Below are 23,820 nucleotides of genomic sequence, written 5' to 3' on the forward strand. Positions count from 1 at the left end.
GAAATGATCCTCAGAGAAGGTGGACAAAACCCATCTTTTCAGAACAGCAGCCTGGCTTCATTCACTGAGGAAATGAAGGTGACAGCATCAACCAAGACACTGTAGGGCCATGACAGCAATTTAAGTTGTCATCCGTAACTCAGGTCTTAGAACAGCAAAACTGTCTTGTGATGCTAACTCTGACCTACTATTAATTTAGCACCTCCAACAACACAAATCATTCAGACATAAATTAACAGCTTGTTCTGTGAAAAAGCAGGTGTAACCTTCAGTGCACGAACTGAGGGTACATGTGTTCCATAAGACCATGACAGCTGAGACTAAACAATATTAATGTAACCACTACTTAAGCAAAGACAGCCTACTGGATATGATACAGTTTAAGACACAAATATTTGTTAAGATACCACTCTACCTATAAAGACCCACAATGAAAGACCAAGGGAAATGGTGCATCCACCTCCTTTCAAATGCAGGGCTTCCTACAGCTTTCATTTCAAGGCCAGAAATGCCCTACGTGTAACTGACTAATCTATACTTAGAAATTTGAAGTTAACTTTATTTTCTACAGGTGCAGGGCATAGGTACTTTCTTTAGCTTTAAGGCAATACATAATGCAATTATAAGTGGGGATATTCAACAATATAAAGACCATATGAATATAAACTTGGAAGTCAAATTCAAACTTTAGAGTCGTCCTGTATTGTTTTATAAATACCATAAAATATAGGGGAAAGCGAATGTCTCTACTACATGGGTGACCCTAAAAAGGGACTGCATGAAGTATGCAGCTCCAAAAAATGGTACTAGAGCACCAAAACTGTAATGAATGATTAACTTTATCAATTCTTTTTCATGGCAGCCCTGGAGTAACGATCAAATTGGGCACCAAGAAGGAATTTATCTAGGGGCATACTGGCAACAGCCATAGCTGCTTTTGTCCTCTTCCCCGCTCCACTTAAGCACTAAGCATAGACAATCTGTTTAGAACAGCTGGCATGTCCCATTCACACAAGTTTGTCTCTAACTGCAAAAGGAAGGAATGCCTGAGACAGAAATATAGATGGAAAATAGCTTCATTCAGATAAGGTTAAAAGAATCTAACTTGATGTTTTCTAGAGATGACTATAAATTTTTACCAGAAAAATTCAGAGTGGTTTCCAAATAAAAATAAAAAAAAACAGACGACATTATATTTAAACCTTGATCATTAGTTTGCTCATGGCAAAATGGTAATTAAATCTCTCTTAATTAGTCTGTAATGATTCCTCTCCTAACCTCAACATTTAGAATTAATGTTTAGATGAGGAGAGAAGTGTTACTAATAAAGGTCCATGCACGATCCATCAGGAAACATATTGTACTATTTCTCTGTATCACATGACCTTGTAAAATGGTATTTTAGTTTAAATTCTAACACAAAAATATATAATTCTAATCTAGAAAATGCCCAAAATACCAGTAAGCATGAAACCAAAACAGACTACCAGGCTGATCCAACATTTAAAAAGTGGTATAAACAGAGCAAAGTACTAGTGAAAACCTACTAAGACTTTTAGAACTACTGCAGCCAAGTCATGTTATTTCACTCAAGAAATACCTTTATAGCAATAGCCCATTTAATATGCTAGTACATATTCAGTATATAATAGAAAGGATTCTAAGAATGTCACTGGGAAGAGCTTTATCACATGAGTGAGGTTCATTTCAACACCATAAGAGGTTCCCACACTTAAAAACTTTAGATTCCAATAGGTGGTTGAGGCAGACAGGAGAGGATTAGGCATTAAAATGTGGAAGGAATGGCTGAACATAGAGATTATACCATTCTCCTCAACATCATAAAACAAGATGACTAAGAGAGACCCGGATCAGCATGATGCAAAACTAAAACACATTCACCAATTCTATCCACTGTCCTGCCTTGCCAAAGACCTCTTTCCCATGACACTGCCACCATATTTCTACTTCACAAGAAACTAATCTTGACTTAAAAAAAAAAAAAATCTTTCTTCCCCCTTTAAGAGTTCTTAAATACCAAAACGGAGGAAATCTACTAGAAATGTTTGTTTTGAAACATGCAAATTACATGAAGTTTCTTCACCATGAATACAAGCGATAGGATATGAAGACACTGAAAATGGTAGCGCACAGGAAAAAAAAAATCTGATTCCTTAATCCACGTGTTGACAAGGTGTTGGGCTCCATCACTCCATCAAGCAGTAGATACTTGTCTTAGATTCTTCTACTTGACTGCTTTCATCAGATTAAGCATCTGGGATTTAATTTAACAGTTTCAGCTTTATTAAGCTGTCACAAGAGCAGCCCTACTTTGATAACAGTAGCTGCTCCAATTATGGCCTGGTTTAGGGTTGACAAGTATAATGATTCATTCATGGCATATGAGAAACAATAAAAAAATGTTTTGCATTGTAGCTTTAAAAATGTGGGCACTTTTTTCATTTAATTTGTCACTTAGTTTTTGCTAAGAGGACTTTTAAATTGCAGTAAGAAGCAAATGGGGCTTTTAGTTTAAATGTAATCCCCATATTTAAATGATCTGTAATGGCACAGTGTTTGAGTGGGAACACTATGGTTTCACAGTGGGCCCTGATGGTGACATGTGACATTTGTATTCAGGTCCTGTATTATCCATGTGGCTAAAGGACTTCCAATTTCATTTCACAGCCAGAAGCCTGCAGAAAACACCAATTAACTTGCAGATCCCACTTGCCGACAAAACAGTCTCTTCCCAGTGTCTGGCATCTGGCACTGCTCAACCCTTATTTCCAAAGCAGAGTCTCACAGCCATCATGATCCCTGGGCTGCGGTACAAAGTGAATTTCCCCCCCTTTTTTAAGGAAATCTTTTCATTTTTCATGAGAACAAGTAACTTTTACTGAATTTTTCATGGACGAATATTAACAACTTCCTCATCTACTAAGATTATACAGTCCATTTTTTTCCTCTATACCACAAAGAAGGCTAACTGACCTTTCCTTCACATCAGAGATCTCAGCTCAACAGGCATCAGCAGGTATTTACTGTGCATTTCCATTTCCATACCCATTTTACCAATGCAATTTAATTAAAAGGCAAACCAAGGGGCTTCAGATAATTAATCCTTATGACATCCTGAACTCCTCAACCATGGTCACCATGAGTCAAACACCTTAAGATCCGCATGTGAAATTTATGTACCGAGATACCATTTAAACAGCAACATGAAGAATTCCAACTCTGCTTTACACTCTGCAAACTGTAATTCATTTATTACTGTGGCAAATTGGAAGTGATCACCAGTGCATCACTGAAATTGCATCTAAATTCTTCTAGTTTGAGAAGTATCTGAGCAAGGCTTAGACCTCTGACCTGTAACCTTTCCAATAGTATACCTCTGACATTCCATATGTAGCATATAGCTCATCCCATTCCTTGATGTACAACAGGGGAATCTGCCGGGCAGTTATTATATTCTTACTGCCAATCTAGAGGCTTTAAAAAACAACTGCATAGTTATGTGCAAGGCTTTTTTTGTTAACATGATGCTTCTGAATTGTAAATTGCTTAGGAAATTAGGGCTTAGTACTAAAAAACTGCCAGATTCATACTTAGACCTAAAGTATCTTATTTGTGGGTCTTGAGTGAAGGTTTTGGTGGTTTTATTTCTAGAGAGTTTTTTATTGTTACTTTGGTGGGGGGGGGTAGTTTACTGTTGTTGTTTTTAAATCAGCACCTTCAAACACTCAAACCCAATCTGATTTCAACTGAAATCAGCAATTTACCACAAACTTCAACAGGAACTCTGATCAAAGCTCAGTGTGTCCTTCCAGTACCCCTGCCAATACCCAATGCTAGGAAGGAAGCATCACCTAAATTCTAATGAAAGGCTCCAATGACACAGTCAAGGAGCAAAGGTGGTTATTTAAGTATGCTTAAAAGTCTGTGCCAAGATGGAACTGACAAAGTGGCCATATGCCTAGCACTTGGCAGACAGCATACCAAGGCAAGCAAGAGAGCCTTTATTAAGCAGAGTCTATATTTACTTACTTTCTATGCCCTAAAATTCTCCCTAACTACACTAAATTGCTACCTACCTGTGACATAAATGAGAGCATAGCTAAAAGATTTTTTTTAGAAGACATACATATATGCCTCTCCCAGATTACTCTGAACAGGTAATACAGAATGTTAAATACACAGAGGCCTGTGTCTCACTTCCCTCCCTTGATATTTTGGTTCTCTGACATGCTAGAAGATAACAAGCCAGTATTACTTTGTAACATAATGATAGCATGACTCCTTTAAACTCAGTGTCTGAATTACTTCGACTAACACAGATCATACACTGCCAGGGCCATCCTGATTTTCCCTCTGCAGTCTGCTATTTTAACTCTGGTCTCCCTTAAAATCTACTTGAACCTTTTGTACATTCACTTCTTCTTTTGAGACACAAGTTTCACATGGAAAAAGCGATGTTTAATGTGAAAACAGTGAAACTCAAGCAAAGTAAAATCCTAGCAAAAACACTGCAGAAACTTGCAGCCTTCACATCATGCATGTAGAAGTGACTCTGGAGAGATTCACCCAATTAACAGCATTTTGGAGGGAACTTGCTAAGCAGCTGTGGAAGGAACCAAGGAATGCTATCAGTGGGGAGAAGAAATAGAGAGTTTAGAAACATAAACACTATCTGGAGATGGAAGAACCACGTCCTACCCTTCGACTACTGCCCACCTGATGTGATTGAAATGTATTTGCAACTGAAAGAATGCTACATGATGAACAGATTTTGATACTGAGTCAGAGCAGTTGAGGACTGAAACAATGCGGTCTGCCTCAGACTGCAAATACAGCAGCTCAGGTAGTGGTGAGGCTGCTTTTTGGGAGTGACATCTAGAATTCTGATAATAGAGGTAAACTAAATTCAGTTAATCCAGAAGTATTTGTTATTTGATGCTATAGGCAGACAGATTCTACCTCCTCTATGTTCAGACAGGTGTTATCAAGAAAATGATGTTAATACAAAACTGATGAAACAAGAGGAGCCGCTACAAAAATGTAACAAAACCTTTTTTTGTTTATTGACAGCATGTGGCAAGACTGCTACAGGTAACAGATGGAGAACGCATTTCTGCTTCTCCCACCACCTACCAGCTCAACCCACATAAGCAATGAAGCATGAGACCTTCCAATTTTCAGTATGGTGGGATACAATTCTGTTGTATGTATGTCCAGCTAGGCATGTGCCTTGCTGGCAAACACTGTAATTCCCCAACAAGACAAAGGATCATAAAAATGGCATACTGAAATGGTTGTTACAGTTGTAGTTGCTTCCAGACTCTGACAGAGCTTTGTCTTCTATGGTATTAAGGATTTTCACCACAGAAGTCTGTAATCTCAACTACATAGCTAACAGTTTACTAGCCTAGTGCTTAATTTAGAGTGAACATAGTTTTTGCTATACAGGTTATTATCCAGTCTTATCCCATCAGTTAATAGATTCAACTATGATCATCTCTGACCTCTAAGAGTGCAAAAGTTAAGTTTTGCATTTCACTCTTCTTTTCTAAATGAAGCATGTTACCCTTACTTGGATTTGATTTCATTTAGCTTGATTTTGGACCCTTAAATTACATTAAGAGCATTATGATATTTGCTCCATTCTTTGCATTACTTGCATAATGTCTTATAGGACATCATCCTAACTTTTCCTTGTTATTAAATAGTTATTTATATGTTTTCTGCCACATAAATCAGGCACAGCCATAAGGACCAGAGCACTTCAAAATAGACTTCTGTAAGTGTAGACTTGAAATGACTTTCCAGAATGAGAATACAGGTTTCTACTCCAAGTTCCATGAACCACAAGGCAATTTCATTTAGGCCATGTGTGTCTTCAGCTTGCTTTAGGAAAGCCTCCAAGACCGCTGTAGTAAGGTTTGGAATGCTAAGACAGACATGTTAATCCCTTCCCTCATAAACTAAGTGAATTACCTTTTAGAGAAATGAATTAGATTTACCACTGTGTTTTAAATAATTCAGGTTGTTTTTTATCTTCCATACTCTTGGGTATCTATTAGTTAGTAGCTTGCTACAGTACCTTATACCTAGGAAAGTAATGCTTGTGATTACTTTTTATCTTTTCTCTCACCTCTCCATCTGTAAATACTGCTGACATTCACATTCAAGTTGTATTGATTTTCCCTTCAGATAACACCCTGCTATCAATGCAGGCTGAGGCTGGGAGGGATTTAGAGCAGCTCTGCCGAGAAGGACTTGGGGGTGCTGGTGGGTGGCTGGACATCCCCCAGCCATGGGCACTCACAGTCCAGAGAGCCAAATGTGTCCTGAGCTGCATCCAAAGCAGCGCAGCCAGCAGGGCCAGGGAGGGGATTCTGCCCCTCTGCTCTGCTCTGCTGAGACCCCACCTGCAGCGCTGCATCCAGCTCTGGGGTCCCAGCACAGGAAGGACATGGACCCACTGGAGGAGGTCCAGAGAAGGGCCACAGAGATGATCAGAGGGATGGAGCACCAGCCATACAAGAAAGGCTGAGAGAGTTCAGGTTACTCAGCCTGAAGAAGAGAAGGCTCTGGGGAGACCTTAGAGCACCTTCCAGTACCTAAAGGGGACCTACAAAAAGGCTGAAGAGGGACTGCTTACAAGGCGTGTAGTGATCAGACAAAGGGGAATGGCTTTACACTGAAAGGAGGAAGGTTTAGATTAGATATTAGGAAAAAAATTCTTGACTGTGAGGGTGCTGAGGCACTGGAACCACCTGCCCAGAGAAGCTGTGGATGCCCCATCCCTGGAAGTGTTTCAAGGCCAGGCTCAATGAAGCTCTGAGCAACCTGGTCTAGTGAAAATTGTCCCTGCCCATGTCAGGGGAGTTGGCAATATATGATCTCTAAGGTCCTTTCCAACCCAAAACATTTTATGATTCTATGATGAAATTCTTACAGACTTTGACAATTTCTGAAGTAGTAGTTCAAAACTGTATTAGTGTGTTCCTAAACACTTTACAGCAAGTGCCCTCAGACCTCACCAGTTCAAACATCCCTTTCCCATTTCAGCCTCTGTTATTCTCTTAATTGCACAACTAAGTCATGTATCAGGCAACCTTTCCTGTAAAGCAACATTAATTGTTAGTCCTCTGTTATTTCATCTCCTTTCTTGCTCGGTAATTGACTTCTATAATTGTGAATCAGTTTTTTCTTTAACCTTTCCAACTTAGCACTAGAGACATATATTTCGCCTCAGCTGTGCAGCTACATTTCCACTTTCTGCTTTATTCTTTTTAGATCCTCTGATACTTACAAACTATTGGAATTGTACTTCTTTAACACCATGCTCCCTCTTCTTTAACTGCAACTGTCTCATTCTACAGATCAGAAATTCAATTTCACCCAAACTTAACTGAACAAAGAAAACTGCAGAAAACTCTACTCTGCTTTGCCTACAACCACAATAAAAGTTTTTCTCAACTCCAAATATGTAATTGTTTCTTTATTACACATATGAACACCTAAATGAGTCTGTGAATTTACCCAGTTCATCCCAGAGCTGCCTATACTTGTCAGTCATTGTAGTTCCTTGTTGTCTCCAAAGCGACAGACGAGGGTCAGCCATGAACTGTTCTGTTATCAACGTCAACATGCGAGCTCCATTTGAATCTCTCATTTTTAGCATCTCTCGCACCTAGGAAACGAGTCTTTTAATACAAACTTGAAGAAAGCAAAGAAATCGCAGTACAGACAATATGCTGCAGTGTTAAATATTCCACTTCTGTGAAGCTAGAAATGCAATTTATATGTGTGATGGGAAATTTTTAAGTAGTAAAAACAGTCTGCCTTCCCAATTTTTTTAACAAAATTTTGGTTTCAGTATTCAATTACAATTCTTCAGAGAATTTTACCACAAGCAATCCACAGGTGTATTATACAAACTGCTGTAACGTTTTCCAACATTTTGGGGGTGTGAAGGAAGAAGAGAACAGCAAAGCTGTAGATGCTTGAAATGTTACTTCATATCCTTACACTGATCAAGACACATCAGATTGTAGTCCACTTCTGTACAACTCATTATCAAGTTGCCATTGCGTTCCCAAGGCTTTGTGTTATTTTATAACAGTAGAACCTAGAACTTTGAGTAAGATGCATACAAGTAGACTGGCGTGGAGAACAGGGGAGAGAAAAAAGGTTCAGAGTACTCAACACACCTTTGCAAAAAGCAAATTGAGCTGCTTCCCTGATCCATGGTATCCACCCTGGGAAAGGAAGAGTTTAACCTGTTCTTGGACTTGTTCCTCATCCAAATGCCAGCAATTTTCATCATCTATGCTAGCACCTGCTGTTGGGTCAGGAGCACCTGCAAACAGCAAGAAAAGAAATCATTATGTTCTATATGAAGAAGAGAGGTTCTTGAGTCCAGGGGAGAGGACTACTGCAGAGGTTTTTGGATTTGTGTCTTCTCCTGTTTTGGATGTCTTGTTTTTAATCTAAACAGTCTCTAAAATATACTTAAATTTCTCCTCAGTAGTCTTAAGCACTTAGAAATTATAGCCTATGAAAAGGTATTCAAATACATAATATTCTCTTCTCTAACAAAACTTTAAAGGTGAGGGGTTTTTTTCTTCCCATCTCAGAAGCTACACTAGAATAATTTTACAAGGAAAATTAAGACTTTAAATAATATTCTACAACTGTGATGTTAAAACCACTCTCCCCAAAACACCTGTGTAATTCCTGTACCTTCAGCAATCTTGCTCAGGTTTAAGTGACTGCTAGTGAGCGCTGCTATTGATGAACATGAGGAGAATCATCACCTTGGTGCCTCTGAGCTGTGATGGCTCTGCAAAGCTAAACAAAGAGTAAAAAAAATCCCCGAACAAATCCAAAGTCTTAAAGCACTAAAGGCATTTCCATCATACATAAGAGCTACAGATATTTAAGACCATGCTGCTTTCAAAGGAAGCATTTTTACATAGGCAATGTCACCTGCACAGAGTCAGTTTAGAGCAACTCGAACTAGCCTAGTGCCAACTGAAATGACTAGATTCACATCTGGCAGTGCTCTGGCCACAGACTGCCATACCTCAGCTTTTGCAGATCAGACCAGTGACTTTCTCTCCCTCTCTTAAAGGATGACAAAATTAACTAAAATAAGTTCTTGCACCATCTAGTAAACTGTATTTTTCTGAAGACCACTGCACCTCCACTGGGCATTTTCTAAAAGGTCTTGAAACTGAAAAGGCTAAAAAGTACTTATCTAGAGACTCTGCTCAAGGTAGGGCATCACCATACCAGATGATGGTATTTTAAGCATGGCTGAGACTCAAGCTGACTTAACATTTTTATTTTGGACTTATCACAACTGCATAATCTCTATCTCTTATGTTTTGCAAAACCGAAGATGTTATAAATTGAACCACATTATCCAATCTCTCTCCTTGAAACCTGTGTCCATGTTACCTCTGCAGAAAAAAAAATACTGCCAGAGAAGGAAAATTACATAAATTTCTAAAAAGCTGGGGTTTTTTATAGAAATCCTGAAAACTTGAAAAACCAAAATAGCTACACTTCTACAATGTATAAGAAAAAACTCCATTGATTTTATTGATTCAAGCCTGTTTCACAATTGCAGCTCTGTGATGGAGGTGAAGCTTTCAAGTGGTCACTGGAAATGCTGAACTCATTATTCAATGAAAATACAAACCGAAGATTTAGAGGGTCAGAGGGATGTCTTAAACACAAATTGCTGAGACAGTAAACAAAAAGATGTTCCAGCTCAGCAACTTCCTAAACTGCCTCCAATTTCAGAGCCTAAAGCTGGGAACACTGCACTGCTGTATACATACACACATACATATTTAATTAATAAGAAATTGTGTCTTTGCAGGTGTGAATGAACTCTCCCACCACCTTAACATAGGAACCACAACAGTGTCTCAGAAGACAGGAATCAAGCCCAAGACAGCATAAAAACCAAGGAATGAAAAACCTGCTCTTCTGCAAATGCTTCCATCTTTAATGTATTAGTTTAAAAGGGCTTTCAATTCTGCCAGCTACATGAAACACATACTGGGTAAGTCTTTGGTTGCAAAGAACAAGATAAAAAGGAAAATCAAGCCACAAGAATAAGCAGTGCAGCTGTTGCACAGACCCAGGTTTGCAGTATTACCTTGCAAATAGTTTAAATATTTCATTGCTCTAAAACACAAAAAGGGTGAAGAGGAACTATATAAAAGCAACAGTACACAAAATACACTTATATTTGTTCCTTACTTCAATGGAGATTTATCTTTAAATAATCTTGGTACGGTTCCTTTCAAACTGAATTAAAAATAGCCCAGTATTCCTCAGCTAGGCTTTCCTACTTAGGGGGTGAAAGGAAAATTCCTTCTGTAACTGTTTATATTTTATCAAAAGCTCACCTGTCATTTTGTTTTACAAGGTTAGAAAAGCCATACAGCTACCACAGATTCTTTAACAACAGGGTTCCTTTACAAAAGTAAGTGTGCCTGCTACCCAGGGCCACCAACATTGCCCCCACCAAGGCTACTTCTGCCACTACAATCCCAAATATATCTTATCCCGGAGCTCAGTATCACTATACTCACACTAGTGTTACTTGCAAGCTGTTAGGCCAGAAGACTGTAAAAGCTGAAGATGCCAAGCCAAGGGTCTGAACTCTACAGTGCTCTTCAGCATAGTATACAGATACATTGAATGATTTTTTTCTTACAAGATCTTATATAGGCTACATTCATTATGATTAAAATTTTTAATTCTAAAGAAATTCCAGCGTACATATAACCAGCACCAGCTACAGCTGCAATTCACTCATCTTTCAACACTGCTGGCAGTCTTCAGCAATAGCAATGGACTAACAAGGCATGGGGGACACTGTGTCTGATCAGGCCCAAGTCCAGCCACCTTCCCACCAAGGCAGCAGCCAGGCATTCTTGTGATGCTGCTGGGAAAGCCTCAGATTCTGCTGCCCATCATTCTTGTTTTGGGCTCAAGACATGACCACCTTCCATGTCTCTCAACTAGGCACTTTTAAAGTTGACTACGTGCATGTACAGTCAGGTGATTATCTAGCCTGTTTCCTCTCCCACTCAAACAGATCATGGATGGAATTTCTACACTGCCACTTCTCTTCTGAAAACACATGACTGGGTGAACAAGTAAGGAACTATCTGAACAAGCAAGAGGAGGAAGATGCCATGGGGGCTATGAGAAGCTGTCAGGATGGCTCAGGCTCAACACTGAACAGGCAGAACCAAAGGTTCAATCCAAAGGTAGTAGCTTCGCTCAGGGTGCGGCACAGCACTGCAAGGCTTTCACAGTGGGACAGTTTGGATGCAGAGAGGAACATGGGCAGCCCTGAATTTAAACTTTGCAGGGCAGTTTGGTACCAAGGCTAAATAAGTGTTAATTATGTGCTTTAGAGAGATGTCATGAGGATAAATGAGTTCACATTTGAACTATGAAAGTGAAAAGTACTATATAATTATACTAATATTTAAACCTGTAATTAAACTGTGTCAGTTTATAGACACTAAACTAACATATTAATCTCCTTCTCTCCAACCCATGGCTTTTTAAATTTCTGTCATGACTGGTCTTTGAGATATGCTTTTCATCATGTACATACAGTTAAATACAATAAATAAAGTATTTATAACCAGTATAGATACAGCCATATATACTTACTCATGCTCCTTTACTATGATTACTAAATTTCAATCTTAGCAATCAAAGCAGGAACATTGTGCACAACTGTTTGTGACACTGAACACCCAAATAATATTTGAAAGCAGGGTAGCAGCCTTTTATATTTAGGGTCATAGCAGGTTGCATGTTGAATATAATCAACTCCCAAGTTCTAAGAAGCAGAAGCATTTAAAAAAATTAACACTTTGTTCATTTACACAGCAATTCAAAAGCAACTACTTTCACAATGAGCAACTCTTGGTGCTGTACACGGAGAACTTAACCGCACAAAATAGAAACGAGCAAGGAGCACTGACTAAAAATGGACTAAGAAGTTCTTATATTGCCAACTACTCAGGTGCAGATCAACAGGGAGATTTGGATAAAACAAGGCAAACTGCTTCCCTGATCCTTATTTCTGAAGTATCACAAGAGTTGACTTCAAATAAAACCATGCCAAATTATTCACTTGTAGCCATCCACACTGATTTTTTTTTTTTAACTTTTTAATAAAAATGTCATTAATTTAAGTATACAAATGAACTCTGGATCGGTTACATTTTATTAAATGTCATCCCACGGCAGCATTAAGGAGAAGATATGGACAAATTATTACAAATAAAAAGCAAGACTGAGTACTATGTGAAGAGCAAATTAAAGAAAACCAGCTAGAAACCAATACTGCTGTATGCTGATTCACAACAGAATAGTGATTGATTTTATAAACTTAGTATGCTCAGAATTATTCTAAAATTAAATATAATTAAAACCAAAGATCATTAAAATAATGATTCAAAAACAGTATTATGCCTTTGATTCCCCAAATGATTCCAAGTTTAGATGTAAGTCACTTAACTTCAGGACTCTTGGGTGAACTGTAACACCTGTTCAGCAGCTCACAGCGTCAAAGGAAAAACAGCAACTGCTATGAAGCTGTCAGTGATAACAACACAAAATGTGAAGACAGGACAGGCTATGCTTAAGTTGTTGAGGAAAGTTAATAAAATCCCAACAAGGTTTTTAACTTCAAAGAATTCTGTGGTCCCTCTGTACCTACAGCAGAATGTGCTAAATTATTTACTGACAATATCTGACTTCTCCTGCTAAAACCCACATCTCACAAACATCGCACATTTCAAAAAGTAAGTTTCAAAATTTATTTGTGCATGGCAGATAAAAGAACTTTATCAGTATAGATAAGCATACTTTATTTTAATTAGTTTTTATTTTCCATGTCTTTTAACAGAATCTCACTATATTTATGTTTTGTGTATCTGAAAAAACCTTTCCTAAGAATATGAGTTTCATATATGATTTTTTCACATTACTTTGCAGCTACCAGTCTTTTCTTTTTTCTTTTTTTTTTTGACATTTTACTACTTATTTACTTTTACATGGGTTTCTTAAATTTCTCTAGTTTTGGCTACTCTTAGTTCCTTCCCAGACCTGGTTCACCAAACAATTCTCATGCTAAGCACTGAAGCACTTCATTTTCACTCTTCTTGAAGGGAAATTCACCTGCTATCTCTGACATTCTTCTTTTGCAACTAGACTCTCCACCAATTTTGCAGTTTAGGCAGGGCCATGTGAAAGATTCCCTAATTTTAAAAAGAATTTATCTTTTTTAACATTACACATTCCCCTTACTGGCAGATCACCAATACACTGTATTCAGGTCTACAGCCCTACCCTGCAATTTCCCACTAAAACCCCTGTCATTTAGGTTAAATACATTAAGTACATCTAAACACATATTAACATGTACCTCCAGGTTGCCCTTTTGAACTTAATAGTTATAGGAACAACATTAGATATTCTGAAATTTTCTTTGAAAGCTTTTTTTTATAGAAGTTTCCTTCTTGAATGCCTCCTCCAGCACTACTAATATACATTACAAATAAACGTTTATTGAGGATGTACCCATATTTGCCTGGACAAATGCAGAAAAAAGTAGAGAAACAAGGTGCCTCTCCTTCTCAGAAGATGAATGTGCTTCAGCTGCTTTCTCCCAGATCCTCCCTCTTAAATTTGAGTTCATCTGTATGTGGGTCTGTAGCGGCAAGTGACTTTTACTGCAAGTTGGAGAATCAGAGAATGGCAGGAAGTCTGGAGAAATCCATACAGCTCCTCCAAGACCAGAGATTGCAACAGCAGCAGTAAACACTCAGGAGAAGAAACAGTACAGCTTGAAAGTTAAAAAGGTTTGCCAGACTGTCCTTATACCAAAACCAGCAGACCCTTTTCCACTATGCACATAATAAAAAAACTATTCTAATATGAGACTAATATGAAAACAGACCTTCCCTGTCTCCCTCCACCCATCTTGCAGTTACTTTGCTATTTCTACACAAATTCTCATTAAGAGAGTTTGGCCTTCCAAACAATTTATTGAAGTGAAAGTTTCATGCCTATGAAAAGGCAGATCTAAGATGACAAATTCAGCTGACAACCTGTTGTCATCCTGACTGGTCTCTTCCTAGCCTACACACCTAACAGGTTTCTCTGTACAACACCACAAAAATTAACAGAGAGGAAAAAAGCTTCAGCTAAGCACAATCCAAAGCTATGTCCAGTTTCCTGTGAGAGCATACCCAAATCAAAATCCAATTTGAAGCCAACAGTTCTGTAGTACAAACACCAGGGAGGGTATCAGTATTAAGACCTGCAGTTGTCTTCAGTACAGATTACACACCACAAAACTCCAGTTTTAAAATCATCAGGAACATGAACAGCTGTAGCAGTGTCACATGAGACAATCAGAACACAAGAAATCTTCTCAAAAGTAAGAGGTGCTTTTGTGCTCTAAAAATATGCAGAGCACTCTTGTAATCAGTGAGTGATTGCTTCTTGGAAGTGAAAATAGCATGGCAAATGCAGAAAAAGATTCCCAATAAATCACTTGTCTCTCCTGAAGCAGTTAGTGCCTAACCAACACATTCCTGTGCTTCTAACAACATCCTCTTACTTCTTCCTGCAGTGAGGCTCAGTCATGAAGAAAAGATACTGCATCATTTGTGTCCACCAAGAAACTCAAAGGAATTGGTTATTATAAACCTGTGTCAATACAAGTCACTTCACTAATTCCCCCAGTAACCTCCTGAAAGGTGGCCAAAGACAGTCACTGAACATAACACAGAGTTTTGAGCAAATGAACAATTATCCAATAAGCCTTTTGTTACGTGAAAGCACTGAAGTCATCTAATCATCTCTTATGAGCCAGTTCATAAGGAAGACAAGAAGGTAACAACTGGTCAAAGCTCTTCCAAGTCTCAGACCATTCAAACATACCAATAAATACTATTCAAGAGATGACTTTTTTTGCGTATCATTGAAAATATATGAAAATCAGAACTAGTACAGTGACCACAGAGGAGGGGGAAAAAAAAAAAATTAAGTCTTATATAGAACAACACTGAAATCAAACCACCTCTAGGCAACAGTGAAAAGAATTTCCTCATCCAAGTCCAGATTCAGAATTTCTCTTAATCAAAGCTGTTTCAGGTATCTGTGTCAGGCTTCCTCTACTTTCAATAAGCAAGTTTTTCCATGTTTTACTTCTCACTTACCTGTGCCTTCAAGTAGAACTTAATAAAATTTCTCTTCAAACACCAGTTCAATGAGGTCAAACTGTTCAAAGCAAGACAGGTCTAGAAGGCAGTTTTGCACTACAAACTCAACATCTGCAGCACAGCAGATAACATAGAGTAAATGGTGATCTTACATTCATCACCCTACAATATTAGAATGAGAAATTTTTTTGGTTATTTGTCATAGGATGTTTTTTGTTAACTTTATTATTTTTAATCTAAGGAATTTTATTAAAGATCAAAAGAACAGAATGACAGTACGAATCCCAGAAGAACACTGCCTTGCTAAGTAAGCAAAACAACTCACTTTTTCCTTAAAATAACTATGTAATCTTTTAGTATTGTGAACGTGGAAAGAAATTCCGTGGTTTTATGTGAGTCTGAGAGGAAAAGCAGGAAACTATGTAAAGTCTTCTAGAACCCAGCTTCCTTTGGTAACAGTAGTTCATCTTCTTATGCTGCCTGCATTTTCTACTTTGGCTTTTGGCGTTTTAGTGGAAAATAGTGACAGTCAATAAAGACATACTGCAATCTCACTTACTAGGAAGACAGCAACTTACGTAAGAAACATTTCAGTTTTATGGATAAATTTCAACTAACCTATTCAAATTCATTGCAAAATGTTGTAACTGATCATCAACTTAGAATAGGAAATAAAAAACTTCTTGCTATTTTCAGTGACACAAATCTCAAATCTTTCTCCAAAAATACACTATACAATAATGAGCAATGTGACATTCTGACAATGAGAAAATAGCTGACAAAGACTAACATTCCTATGATTAGTTTAATTATAGACTTCACATTTATCAAGTCTGTAACAGCTTGTCATTTCTCTTGCATTAGCCATCATATGGCTAATACATATATTTATATCACCTGCCCTTTGTGTCCCTACCACTGCCTTCCCCTCTTCTAATCACCCTTGACTGTTCAAATTTTCTGTGCCTCTCTCTTACTCCAATTCTTCCTTACCAATTAGCTCATTAATGTTCAGGTTGTTAACAACTCTCATATGATACATGCCTTCAGCTCATAACACCTGAGCATCTTCCTCTATTGCTTAATGTCCAGCCTCTCCTTTTGTTTCACTTCCTTTCCACTGTCACAATTACATTCAACAACTACAGCAACTGCCTTGCCTCTGGCCACATCCCCATAGCCCCCAAAGCCAAAAAAGACCACTGCTCCTGAAATTTACTTTCTTTCACCATCACCTCTCTGGGCCTGTCAGGGTCACAGCAGCACGAGGAGGGAGTTTAAGCTGCAGAGGAGTCCTGTTATTGAAAATACTTGGTTTTTTCTGCCTACACTGTAACTAGCACACATGGTTTTCTTTATCTTAATATTAAGCATCTTGGTTCTGTTTGTATTGCAAGTTCTTTGAATAACAGTCATGCCTCAAATATTTAACACAAGACCTGTTCTGTCAATTAAAAAAAAAAAAAAAAGAAAAAAGTTGCCCTTATACTTACAGCGCTGGTGACCTGAGAAGACATTTCTACCAGGTGACTTTACAGGAACACAGGACTCTAATAAACTAGCTGGGTCACCTCAAGCCCACAACTACCTGCTCTCAGTTCTGCAGGGTCCATAAAAACCTATGTCAGAAGCCTCACCTCAGACTCAGCACCCTTTAACAAATTCAAGTTGTTCACAGCAAAAAACAGCCATTAAAATAATGTGCAGATGAGAAAGCAGGAAAGATCAAGACCTCTGCTATGCTGTAACTGCTGCAGCACTAACAGGAAATACAGTTTTTATGTTTCTCCTGACTTCATACAGAAAGCAAATCCCAAAGGTTAGCAGAAGTGCATTTAATGAATGAAAAAAACAGTAACACCTACTTGCTTCTATACTTTGCCATTAAAACAAAATTCCACAATCAAAATATCAGAAAACTAGTACAAAGAACAAAATAACAAGAAGACACCATTGGTAAGCTGGCAAATGAGTTCCTTGAAGCAATACAGCTATACAAAGAACACCACTACTCAGTTTTCACTAGCTGGAAAATACAAGCATGAAGCAGAGCAGGTCACATATTAACAGTGCTGGAAACATCAAGCTCATTGCTTATAAATTCTTTTCCATATTCCAAAGAGTACCATTTTCTAAACATCTTAAAATAAAGGTTCAGTAGTAGAATCCCCTTTGGTAAACACCATTGTATCACAGAATAATTCAGCTCGGAAGACAACTAAGCAGGTCACACTTCTGAATGTACAAAAAAGCTCAAAACCTATGAAATTAAGCAAAAGGAAGAACAAGTATCAAACTCACCATGGACTTGATTGATTTCTGAATTCTGAGAAAGAATTTCATCTGCTAATTTCTGAGCAGTTGGCAAAACTTCTGTGTGGTGCACTGTGATCAAATACTGTACAAATTTTTGTAGCTGGTCTCTGTTCATTTGAAACAGTGTCTCTGAAATGGGAAGATGCAGTTTGACCTGATCTGGTTTGCGGATCCGGTATAAAGAGAGTGCCACAACGTGGGCACAGTAAAATATGTCCTTGTTTCCACAGCTACAGGTAACTGAGGTAATCTTGCAACGATCAAAGCTGATAGCTACATTGCAAACAGTTTCTGGCTCCGATTGCATTGCAGGCTCTGTTACTGTGCCACTCAAGTGGAAACCTGTGCAGGGAAAAAGAGAACTTAATGATATATGTAAAATGTTATCTCTCATTATCAAGAAAGTTTTGTTAATAAAGTCTGTGTCTACTTCTGAAAAATGATACATCTCAAAGAACTTGCTTTAATTAAAAATACGATTAATCCTTTCTTCTATACATACCTCTTTCATCTCCAATAAAACCAAAAGGGGAGTAAAAAATCCAATCACAAGCCCTATGCCATTCCATCACAACATTCATGGAAGTTGGACAGGAAGAGAAATATTTATTTGGTAAGTGACAGCTGCAGAAGCAGAGCAGCATCCCATAAAGACCAACGTGAAACTACTCAGTTTTGCAGCAATTTTCCAAACCCCCCACCAGGGAGCCTGCAGCACCTACCGGCAAATTTAAGCATTCTCTCAATAAGTGAGAAGGAAGCAGTGCACTCTAGCGGCATGAACTCAGGTCCTAGTCTCAACTGATTCACTGACAAGTCACATATCCTCTTTGCTTTCACCTCTCTCACCACTGACCTCATGCTAAAGCTCACCTTCACCCAAGTGATCCAGTAGAACAGCTATGTTTGTGCAGCATTTTGGACATGCAAACTGCTGTAGCTACCAATACACAGGATGTCGGATTTACAGCACTGAATGAGACACCTATGCACTGTTCCAGATGTCTGCATTATGGTCCTATTTTTCAATCAGCATAATAAGCACAAGGCAGAAGAGCTAGGTTTGCATGGACTGTAAGGAGGCATGGAAACCCTAAGCAAGATGTTTCCTTCAGCAAATATGCCATGTGACAACACAGCACAAGATCTCAAATGCTGAAGATTCAAAGGAAGCCCACTTGTCTGCCCAACATGAATGCCCAGGTTTGGCTCTCAAAGCTTTATCACTGAATAGCAGAATAAGGGGGCTTCTTTTTGATTTTACATAAGCATGATATTGATTTCAGCTCAAGTATTAAAGTCAGAGACACAGATACAGGGCAATGAAACTGAATTTCATATGCCATACCAGCATTAAATTTGAAGAGTACATATTAAAGCTGAGATGGATACAAGTAAGGTGTTCTACAACACGTACTTACAACGGAAACAATATAAACCCACACTCCCCCAATGTCAAAAACTGAGCTAATATTCTTGAAATACCAAAAAAGTGTACTGCAGGAAGCATTATCACATGAAGATTAGATGGGCGGGGGGCAATATATGCATAGCTCTAATCCAAAATGCTGTATCACAAGGAATTTTTAAAAAGTTCTTCATCTTACAGGAAACAAAAAGGAAAATCCCTTATTTTTTCCATTTGTTCACACTGTACTTCAGAGCAGGTTATGCAGTCAGCATCACTGCAGTACTCTGATACTATACCCTGAACAAGGTCATATGCACATACTAACCTTGACTTTGCAAGGGGATGTTTCCCAGGTAGTTACAAGCCACGGCTGAAGAGATAGTGTGAAGCGCACAGAGAGGAAAGGGAGTGGATGAACAGACCCAGGCACAAGCAGTATTCCTGCTTCCACTCACCCCTTGTTGAAAGAAAGGGAATGGAAGTACCCCTCACATCATGAGCTCCTTCCTCTGTCTTTCCCTTTAGTTTTTAAGTAGTCACAGCATGTTCCTTTAAGTGTCTTCTCTCAAAAAGAAAGGCTTTGTTAAAATTTAACCAGCTCTATTTATTTCTGGTTCATTCCCAGTGAGTGGAAGTTGAATTGGTGGTCCCAAAGAAACTGCATGGGAGACTATTTTTTAAATTCCACTTCCCTGTGAAGCATACATTAAAAAACCCGTCTACAATCCATGAGCTAAGGAAAAATCTAACACTTGAACACAGAAGGAGCCTGATCCTACTCTCTCCTACTCCTTCTAAGTATCTGAACTCCTATTAATTACAGCAGAAAAACACCAAATGAAAGATCATCTATTAAACTGATGCAAAATAATAATAAAAGACCAACCAGATAGTCTAACAATATTACCATTTTTAATTTGCCAGTACATTGTTCAAGCATTCAAAAAAGTTAAAGTCCTCCTGGAAACATGAAGGTCTCCAGAAATACTCAAGAGTTAAGAGCAGGTCTGCCCTTAAATCCCTGCACCGCTCAGATACAAACACATGGCTCCCTCTCCACTGAGGGGTTTCTATTAAAAATTCACAAGCACCAAAATTTAGAAACATTTAAAAACACACATACTGGTCTAAACAATGACAGCACTAATACAGTCACCTTACCTAACCTATCCTTCTTAACTTATGCAGAGTTTAAACAAAAACACCTGCTGCTCTTGCATGCTAAAGACATAGAAGCTCTGTACTAACTATCCCACCAGGATACGCCTCCTAATTATGAAACACTATTTTCCTCCTCTTTTTCTATTTCAGTTTTTAAAGAAAGAAATTTTTGTTAGCAAATATGACCTTTAAAAAGTTTAAACCATATCAGAAAAAACAATCCAGGAAATTTTAGCTCAGAAGCACTGGCAGGGCTGTTATAATTTAACCCACCAGAAATCAAATGACACCTTCACCGCTGACCCTCAACACTGCAGAGTACTGAACAGGGAGAGCTATTCCCCTCCTGAAGACATAACTTAAATATTTTGTTAACCTAACCATCTAATATTCTCCAACTAAAATATGAAAAATTTGTAGCAGGTAAAAAGCTGATGCACTGTGATTTGCTATAAAGTGTTCACCAGCAGTAATTTATAGCCTGTCAAGAAGCAAGATGCTACACACTCCTGGAAAAAGACAAAAGGAATCACCTGTGTGGGGAGTCGAAGAAAATGACATTTCACTAACAGGTCCAAAGGAACAGAAAAAGTCTCTTCAGCTAAAACCTGCAAGGCCTTACCCTAAACAAGTACTTCCCTTCACAGGGAAAATTCCTATTTTACCCAAAGTTACAGAACCTTTGCTAGAAATATTTATCCATTCCAAACAACTCCAAGAACACTGAAGTTTCACTTTTTAGTTTAAGAGCTCATTCATTACTAGTTAAAGACAATAAAAGAGTTGCAGGCAGAAAACTGTGTATTCACAACAGAAGCTATTTATAGAACAGGCATGTTTCACCTTTTCTTTCAGTGACTGGCAGTTTGAAATGTTTGTTTTCAAACCAGCATGTGATCAGTAACTCAAGCTCAGCTGACATGTTCAATGCACAGAGGCTTTGCACTCTGCAAAAATGCAGTCAGAAAAGCAGCTGAAGCATTAAGACAACGTATAAAATCAGGCTCTCTTACAACATTGCTTCTGTTGAACACACCTCAAATGCCATTTAACAGCCAATAAAATAGTGTTCTCAGCTGTCATACTTTTTGGAAGGGGACTGTGCCAAAGTGCCATCAGGAAGAAAGCATTTAAAAGTCTGTGAATTTTACAAAGCAACTTTTGCCAAAATCTGCTAGACAGCGTCCAATCCATAGACTAAAAACATTCTGGGACTTTAAAACCACCCAATAATTGAAAATTCACACAATTACAATGTAGTATTTTCCAGCACAAGTATATGTGCTCGTCATAACAAAAATAATATTAACTCTTTAGAGTAAAACAAAAGCAAGTTCAAACGGTAACACACTAAGGAGTAGAAAAAACAGCGGCATGTGGAGAAGCAGCAGCAGATAGGCTTTTAGTTAGTCAAGTCAAAAGCAAATTTTGAAATAGTGAGTTTCACTATCTAACAGGATAAGTAGCAAAGTTACTGCACCAAATAAGCATCATTAATGACATCTCATGAGTGTAATTCATCTCTAATGTCAAGTGTTGAAAAGCATCATCCTCAATGTGCCCAAGTCCAAAGACGTATTTTGAAAACAAACAGACCAAAATGAACCAGAACTATCAGAAGTAGCCACGTAAAATTTTGGGGGGTGGTGTGGTCTATATCTCTCTGTGTGTGTAGTCAATAATTCCAGTGGCTAAAAAAAAAAAGCACACCACCAAAAACCAACAAAAAATTACTCTAAGTTTACATTTGCAATTGAAGGATTTGATTGAAATACATCCATAGATCACCACTGGGTATTGTTTATCCTTTACAGAAAATATTAAAATGTCAGAACTGGATTACAGTAATACCCCAAAGCTTAAAAAATGGTGTTCTTGATTAGCTTTCTGTCATGTGCCTTTTGAGAACATTGTCCATGCCTCATCCACTACGCACACATTCTCCTAAAATCAGGAAGTATACTACCAGCTGTATTTGGAAATGAATGTTCTCCTTAACATTGATCCACTGACTCTTTTCCCATGTATACATACTGCTTGCTAGTCAAGAACACACAGGAGCTGTTTTACTTTCCCAGAAGAGGCTAGCAGATTAAGTTACTTACTGAGAAAAAAACGGAAGAGCTTGTTCTGGGAGCTGGATAATTCAGCATGCAAGACCTATGCACGTACCTCCCCCACATGTAACTTTCCATTAGTTATCAGAATTGTACTCTCTGTCTCCAGCAATCTTCAAAATAACTTGCAGGCCTACCAGCTAGCATTTATTCAGACTACTATATTACTTGGCAAACGCATAATCACTGTGTAAAGTGTAAACACCTGTTTCATCTTGCCTACCTAATAACAAATGCTTCTGGAAAGTAGTTTCCAACCATGCCCATTAGCTACTTTTTCCATATTTACATCAGTGGTTGCATTTTTTTTTTTTTAAGACAAGCAAAATGTAAACCATGTTTACCTCATTCAAATTTTGTCTTTTTAGAAGTGGTTTTCCTTTGCAATGGTAAAGTAGCATCCTACATTCAATTCTGTCTGAACTTTGGAACACTCTAAAAACAGATAAACAACACACTTTGAAATTATTATGAAGTCAAAACCCTGCATGCCACACTTAGCCTGAAGCTAATTTTAACAGCTTCTTCATAAGCAGAGGAAACACTGATTTAAAATAAAATATATTCACCCATCATATCTTAAACATGCCAATACAAAGATATTAAGTTGGAAAAGAAATTAAGAGCAGTACGTAAGATGTTTACTATTTCTGGTCAATGCATAGGGTATAGGCAAACTTAGGTTTTGAGATCACTGCCTCCTAAAATAAAATTAGCATTGCCCCTGCACCCAAACACTAACAGAGGATGTGTCACAACTAACCACCTGGATTCCACAACTCCCTTCCATAAAGACAGTAGTCATAATTTGGTATTTCAGTACATTTGGAAGACAGTGAGAGTAGCATTAAGTCCACACGCACAGGACACTGACAACTTGAAAGTTCACTAGCGCTGGCACACTTCGAAGAACATGCACACAGCAACAGAGGAAGCCACAGTGACTTGAACAACAAGATTTATTTGTCCCAACACTGAGTTCAACGGTTGCACTTAAAACCACCGATCTTCCAGGTCTACTAGCCCAAACCTTCAAGTCTGACAACTGGTCAACTAATTATTTCTGTTAGACAAAGGTCTCCAGTAACCCCCCAAGCCAAGTTTGATCGTATCTCTACTGCTCAAAAGCAGCCACTTACCACTGCAGCCCAAGCATGGATGACTGCAGATACATCCATCCAGACTACTCTTCCCTAAAAAGAAGGAAATGCTGTCCAAACAGCAAATAACACAGGAAAATGCCTTCTGCTGCCCAACAGCTATATCAGATCTGGACTGGGTTAAGGCAGATGCAGACTGCAGCAGCTCATGCTGTCTGGAACAAAACACACACCAAATGAGCACGGCCCCAAGGGTCCCTCAAGGTTTCACTGCTACCCCTGTGGTTAAACTTGCAACCCACCCCATAGGAACACCATACAAACGACAGAATTGCATTCTCATCAGCACTGCTCACAGCCTCAGATCACGTCTCTGCAAAACCTGAAAGCTGTCTTCACTTCAACTTATTTAACACTGATATAATCAA

The 23,820-nt window shown here is 38.4% G+C and overlaps 1 protein-coding gene across 1 annotated transcript in view; it reads right to left on the minus strand.

Annotated features, from left to right (window-relative positions):
- The window catches only part of ZSWIM6 (zinc finger SWIM-type containing 6), a 49,590-nt gene extending 31,578 nt beyond the window's left edge, over nt 1–18,012 (minus strand). The window contains exons 1-3 of the mRNA XM_017743836.1: nt 17,589–18,012; nt 8,220–8,368; nt 7,549–7,699 (exon numbers count right to left, since the gene is read on the minus strand). Coding sequence (XP_017599325.1) covers nt 7,549–7,699; nt 8,220–8,368; nt 17,589–17,997 — 709 coding nt within the window. The 5' untranslated portion in view covers nt 17,998–18,012. The remainder of the gene's footprint in view (nt 1–7,548; nt 7,700–8,219; nt 8,369–17,588) is intronic.
- Between the last annotated feature and the right edge of the window lie 5,808 nt (nt 18,013–23,820).

Source organism: Corvus brachyrhynchos, unplaced genomic scaffold (genome assembly GCF_000691975.1).
Source record: "Corvus brachyrhynchos isolate BGI_N302 unplaced genomic scaffold, ASM69197v1 scaffold310, whole genome shotgun sequence".
Taxonomy (NCBI): domain Eukaryota; kingdom Metazoa; phylum Chordata; class Aves; order Passeriformes; family Corvidae; genus Corvus; species Corvus brachyrhynchos.